Raw genomic sequence first — 7,148 nt, forward strand, 5'->3', positions numbered from 1 at the left:
TCTGCACATTACAGCTGGAATTAAAAGCGGTCACCGTCACGCTCCGTCTAGGACTGCTCCGCACCTCTTTCGCTCTCATTCACACACTCACGAGATCATGTGAGTCCATGCTACTCTCTTTATCAGTGAGGTCATTTGGACCCAGCAGGACCTTGAGCTTGTGAGCTGGAGTGTATCTGCCTTTAACAGGATGACCTATCACCACTGCTTTGTTCTGCTGGTTTAGGCTTGATTGTGTCCTGTACTTTTTTCCATCATCCACATGCACACATGCTCAGGGTTCACATGCACACACCCACTCCACATAGAAAGAACATTCAGAGCGCTGAGGGATGGCAATCAAAGAAGGATATTTCATTCCTTGTAGCAGGTTAATACTGATACATGGCATCATGTTAAACCAGTAAACAGAATTCATGGCTTGGATTTGCTTTCAGTGCAGCAAAAAACTAATTAGTGTTTCTGTAGTTTGATTTTGGACTGACCATGGCTTTTGTGCTGCTTTGTGCTTAACTGGTTGACTTGTACAGTGGGTACAGAGAAGTTGCAGGTTCTGTCCGTGTAGAAAGACACAGTCAAAACGTGGCGTTAACTCATCATACAAGATAAATCAAAATCACAGTGTCTGCTCTGCTTCCAAGGATCACTGTAAACTTTGCTATAGCTAATAGAAAACAACTGGTGTAGAGCCAAAGACTTCCGGGTGGAATATAAATATATAGACTACTGACAGGAACTGTTTGGCTCACCGGGCGACCAGAGGTCTCGTAACGAACTGAATGTTCCTTACTCACACATATCATTACGTCCTTACGGCAAACATTCTTACAGTTTGGTATATAAACACGGACGATTTAACAGCTTAAAGAATCAGGGCTAAACTTTCATTAGTGTCTTCGTTGACAGCTAAAACATCTTGAGTCAGTCTATTGATCAGTTGTTGTGTAGTGTTTGTCTTCTGGGGTCTTTTAACAGGTGAGATATTCAGCAATCATTATTGGAGAATCATATCTCCTTTTCTCTAAAATCTTGATAATGTCCACAAAATGCTTCGCTTCGATCTTTAATGAGTGCAGCTTTTTAAAAGCTCTGTCTGCAGGGGAAATGCTGTTGCAGACAGTCAGATTGATTTTTTAAGTAAATCAGACAATTAGTCAACTGTGAATTGATTATTATTATATCAAAGACAGGCCTTTAAAATAACAAATGCAAACAGTGGTTTGGTGGAAACCCATTAAAGGTTTACAGGATATTTATCTAATCTATCAAAAGAGGACATAAAGAAGCCACTGATTGTGACTATGAAAGTATTAGAATCTACACCCAAGTATTTTCAGCTAATAAACCCACTGACATGCTTAATGGGTGCCACATTGAGGCAGCGAGGTTTCCTCCCTGTCAGACATTTAAGCCGTTAAATCAAGAATGTTGCTGCCTTTGGATAAATATTACCTCTCTGTTGACATCTAACGTGAACACAGAAACAGCTGTACTGTTACGTAAAAGGTCAACGATATACATGTTTTAAATTAACATCTACTGGAGTACTTTATATTTATATAACTTTTATTTCTGGCATTTTCTTGCAAGCCTGCTATTATTTCATTTAAAGCTCATTAAGGCTTATCAGTTATCCCAATATGGAATCAGAAGTTAATCAGAAGTAGAGTATGTGAGAAAAAGGAAATTAATAATACTGTCTGATGTACCAAAAACAGCTCTCACTGAATCACCAATCTGAGCTGGGTTCTTTTGCTCAACTCTGGAAAACTCCTGTATCCTCTTTTTTAAAAAAGCTCAGTCAGCAAACTTAATTTCTACTCTATTGAAAGATAGGAAGGGCATTTATGTGACATGTTTATATTACTGATGAAAGCTACAGAAGCTGATGTTCAACTTGCATGTTAAGAGCATTTTAAATTCTAATTACGTAATGGTGACCACCATGCGGCAGATGTAACTGGCTTTTCAGGTAAATGGATCTTGGAAGATAGGAGTGAATGCAGTCGTGTGCTGTGGTAATGAACGTAGATAAGTGGAACAGAGGGACAAATCACTTCTGATTTCATTCCTTCAAATGCCACTTCTTCCCCTGTGCCTAATGCAATCATGCGAACATGTTAATCAGCCACAGCTGCTACCAGATGCAACATTTTCATGTTTGTGCAAGCTTGCCAGCTTTAAGCTGAAGTTAAAAGCTTTATCTGCAAATATTTACAAATTGAATTGATCAATTCTGACCTGTAGTAACCTGGTCTGTCTGTCAATCTGTATTAAGACATTATCCCTGGCGGAGCCTACAGCACAGATCTGTACTTTGACCTTCCTGTCTACAGTCAAAACTGGATGGGCTCTGCTATCCCCTGCAGCATGACTGCAACAAAACACTGGGCATTAACATCCAAACTCCACAAGCTCTGGCTTCAATCTTTCTGTATTCTGTTAAATGGCATATTCAACTTAATTAATGCAGCCAGCCAGAGTGCTTGTATTTATAGCAACGTAATGGACCACTTTGAGTGGCACAGCGCAACATAAATATACTTACTCTTATGAATTATAAATCTCATTACATATTGACTTATAAGTCCTTTACATAGGAGATATATGTCTTTGCCTCACTCCCTTGGTCAGGTATAGGTTGGACTGATTTCTTTTAGATTTTCAATTAATTGGAATTTTAGTATACGAGCTTGGACATAGTTAACCATGGTGGTTTGATATGCCATGACAATGCTCTGGCAACCAAAGTTACCACCAGTATCAGAGTGCATAGGTAAGGCAACTACAACCGTTGCAGATGCGAATATCTGCTTGTACCGATCCAACAAAATCTGATGGGATTTAGCCTCCAGATGTTGACGAAGGGATATTAAATCAATAAATTGATTTGATAAGGCCACAATCAGTGGTCATGAGCCCGAAACCCTTCAAATTTGGAAAATCCGAAACTGCACAATACACAGAAACATTCAGGATTTACGTAATCTCAGAAAATCATGTCCACCTCTGGTCAATCTGCATCACTTTCTCACATTATGTGACAACGTCTGTATTCTGATGTAAATCACAATCTATTCAGACATTCAGAAAAATATGGAGCCCTGGTGGGTCTATGTACTCTCTCTCTCTCTCTCTCGCTCTCTCTGCTTTGTAGTTTCCACATGAATTCTATTTTTAGAAGATCACACATCTGCAGCTCTGCATGTCAAACACATGAGGCTGTTTGTAGGTACATTTGCAGCATTAACTGTGGGGTTAAGAAGCACTGTAACAGACACAAAAAAGATCCTTCTGACCAGTATTGTCACAATGTAATCAGTCATAACTCGCAGCTGTTCTGTCTTCATGTGTCACAACAGATTCAAACCATTCTCAACGATCAAAAATGTCAAAAAGCAATAAATGTAATGCAATTAGTCAATCTCTAAAAATCAAACAGCATTATGCTTTCATTACTTGTCCTCTAGGTTCTTCCAATTCTTACTCATGGATCTAACTACTCTGTGGCTTTCAGATGAGAACCCAGTGTCAGTGAAAGCACCATCTTTAAGGCCACCGTGATGATTGTGACGACAGTTAATCTCTTTCTATTTCTGTCAATATGTTAAATAAAATGAAAATTGAGCATGAAACACTGTGGGAGCCATGCTTGAGCTGATGCACTCGTGGCCACACCAGGTTAGGTATGTATTTATGTGTGTGTGTGTGTGTGTGTGTGTGTGTGTGTGTCTTTTAGCAGGGTCTGACCTAAGAGCCCCAGGGATCAGTATGAGTGTAACTGCATTGGACATGATGTCTAGTGTTCTTCAAATACCCTCTCAGACACAGAAATAAAATACTAGGCACAGAAACTCTGTCCCTGTGGCAACGTGCGAGGCTTTAGCTTCACAACCATCTCCGTCCTACGCTGCTGAGCAGTTTTGACCCTGGGTACAGCCCCCGCCTGTTTACAGGGAAACCGCATTGATGTGGTGCCAGTGTAAGGACAAACGGGGACAACTGCTCTGTGTAGTTTTAACAGTAATTAACTGGACAGTAATTTACTATACTGTAACGGACTGAGGAAATCAGAGTGGAAGGAGGAAAGTGTGTTCCCTAAAATAGAAAAACAACACAACATTAACAAAACACCACTTCGCTTATTGGCAGCAGGAACACACCAAGCCCAGAGATCTGGCAGCCATTAAACAGGTTTACAGTGTTCTCAGCATGAGGGAATGGTGGTGTCACATAGCTGCTCAGGAATATATTGTGAGCCAGAACTGGCAGAATTCAACTGATACAGCGACATTGCTTTTTATGTATGAACTCATACAATCGTTATGCACAATAAAACCCTCAATGCTAATGACGCATCTGGGATCATTGTTTAAGTAAACGACAAACTGCATCTAAACAGATGAAAATGATTGTCAACATGATGACACATAAAACATAATGATGGCTCTTGTGTAGTTTTCCTTATGGGATGTCATCAAAGATCATCCAGCTATCAATAAAGTCATCCCCTTTCATCTTCTGCTCTCAATACAAGAGCTGACGCAGGATGCCACAGTTTTGCTTTTGACAACTCTCTACTCTTACTGAAATGGATGCATTTTAAGCAAAAGAGCCATAACATTTGTTGGAGTTACCTGCCATCACAAATCAAGCTGTAATATTATAGGTTATGGCCATGTCTTGGTGCACTAAATGGAAAACTGACTTGGCTTCTTGGTCCTGTCAACTTGAGGCACAAAAGATACATTTTGGGAAGTTGCCAGACATCAGGCAGACGAACTGAATATTTTACAAAGAAGGCAACAGCTGAGAGACACGGTGTAGTGTGTAATCAGCGTGCTTGCATACACCTAAAGTAAAAAAAAAATGCTCAGAGTCTCCCATATAAAATGCTACAGGACCAATACAGGTCAGGGAAAAATACAATGTTATTGTGATTCACTCGAGTTAAAAAAAAAATTTAAAAAAAAATAAAAAAAAAGATGCTAGAAAGCACCACTGGGTTTTTTTTGAATGCGTTATTTCCAACAACAAAACATTCATCCATTCAGCCCTCTAAGCGCATGTGTCCATATAAGGCTCGCTACGTCACAGCTGGCGCAGCTGATTGCGAGGATGACAGCGAGCTGATGATCCGTGCGGAGGATTTCAACTCCAAATGGCAGCACACAAAACACAACGTTGTCGTCGTCCCCCCCCCCCCCTCCTCTGTGCGCTGCAAAATCTCTGTCCCACGACCACCAATATTTGCCGATAAATGTTACGGGCTGCGCAAAAAAAAGAAAAAGAAAAGAAGGGGATTCCCTTGCAGTATTTCTAACGATACGAGACGCGGCTAAAGGTCATTTGAGTGGCTGGCGTCAACTGTCCTGGGGCGATAAATAATAGAGACGTAAAAAAAGACACACACAAAAAAGGAGGAGGGGGGAGGCTTGTGACAAGGATGTCCTCCCCGCGTAGTCTCGACTCTGTTTGTGACTTTCCCGGTGCGGCAGTTCGTCTTAGCACACAACCCGGCTAGCCAGCGCCGTAGCTCGCTAGCCTTTCCCGTTTAAAGCCGACGTGAAGCCAGTTAGCTGAATACCGAGCTAGCTCGTCAGTAGTTGAGCGTCGGTGAGTGTCATCTTGAGCAAATGATATTAAAAAAAATAATAAATAAATTAAAAAAAACCCTCACCGTGAACGGGATGTCATTCACGCTTCCCACCGAGTAGCAGCAATCTCCGGGGTTTACAGCTCCCGTCAGCACCTGGTGCAGATGCATTTTCCTTCTATTTTAGCAGCAGATGTTTTTGTTTGTTTTTGTTGTTGTTGTTGTTGTTTTGTTTGTTAATTATTTGTAACGAGTCCACCCTTTCGGTTTCTCCATCTGGCGACGACTGGGAATTCCATCAGTAACATGAACGTTGTCCTCGCCCTGCCGGTGTCGTCTTCCTCCACAGGCGGCGGTGGTGGTGGTCGTAGTAGTAGGTGGTGGAGGTGGAGGTGGTGGTGGCGGCGGCGCACAATCAATCAAGTGTCCGGCCTGTACGGAGATATATAATTTCATCAGGTCCTGACATCTATTCAAACATGTAAAACTGGCCGTCTGTCGCCTCTCGTTGTCAACACCATCCCCGCGATTAATCGTGAGCGCCGAGGCAGCAGGATCTCTGCAGCGATCCTGACATGCGCTTTCACGACGTTGTCCAGACACGACTGAATAGCCATAGATACGTGACAACTAGATCGGCACGTACACAACCCCTGCATGCCGTGTAAGTGCTTTATTAGGTATATTCCTGAGCACGAGTTTTTTTTTTAAATTTATTTATCTTAACTGATTTTATATCATTCTTAATATAATGATATAAAAATGTCTTTCCATAATCGACCGCATTTATTTCTGACACGGTGTAGAGCGCTTCTAGTAAACGTTTTTCTATATTCGCGGGGCGGCAGTTTGTGGATTTGAGTTCATTGATCATAAATGTGAGGTCTGGGGGGGTAAACTCAAAAGGGATTGGGTAAATAATCTTGTTAGTGACCGAAAATAAGTATGTAAACGAATAAAGACTGTTGACATTAATCAACGTCAGAGTACTACTGTGCCGTGTAGAGCCAAAATAATCACGTGATTGATCATTTACTTGATCAGCAGATTTTTAAATGATACATTTATAGAGAAGTGATTTGTTTAGGTAAAAACTTATAAGTTTCCAAAGTGTTAAAAATATACATTAAAATCATCTCAATCTCCCCATTTAGGAAATTGTATATATTATTATATATACTTCTGGACTGATAGTAAGAACCAGTTTGGAGACTGTGATAAACATTTGTGCAGCTCTCGTGGATATATGCTCAGGTAGCAGACTGTATGTAAATTGTGAGGTAAATGTTGATTACTTTAAATGGCAACTCCACCTATTTTATACAGTCTGTTTACTGTTTAGAAATGTTTCACAGGCAAGTGATCTGCTCTTTGTTTAGGGATTTTTGAGATTCGCTGAGACACCATAAGACACAGAAGTGGACAATGATGTCCACCGCACACATTAGAGAACATAGTCAGCAAGATCTGACGAGCTTCATTGTAACTCATTGTATTCTAATCTTAGTTTGTCATTTTAAGAACTGGCCTGGGATAACAGATGCAAATAAGG

The 7,148-nt window shown here is 40.8% G+C and overlaps 1 protein-coding gene across 3 annotated transcripts in view; it reads right to left on the reverse strand.

Annotated features, from left to right (window-relative positions):
* The window catches only part of dmxl2 (Dmx-like 2), a 40,429-nt gene extending 34,271 nt beyond the window's left edge, over positions 1-6,158 (reverse strand). For 2 of the 3 annotated variants that reach the window (XM_069174091.1, XM_069174090.1), the window contains exon 1: positions 5,681-6,157. In XM_069174091.1, the coding sequence (XP_069030192.1) occupies positions 5,681-5,767 (87 nt within the window). In that variant the 5' untranslated portion in view covers positions 5,768-6,157. Of the gene's footprint in view, positions 1-5,680 lie in introns of all 3 variants that reach the window. The other variant, XM_069174092.1, reaches the window with a different exon arrangement.
* Positions 6,159-7,148: the final 990 nt, after the last annotated feature.

Source organism: Embiotoca jacksoni, unplaced genomic scaffold, assembly GCF_022577435.1.
Source record: "Embiotoca jacksoni isolate LCO1_2020_lvr unplaced genomic scaffold, fEmbJac1.0.p SCAF_6, whole genome shotgun sequence".
In the NCBI taxonomy this organism is placed as follows: Eukaryota; Metazoa; Chordata; class Actinopteri; family Embiotocidae; genus Embiotoca; species Embiotoca jacksoni.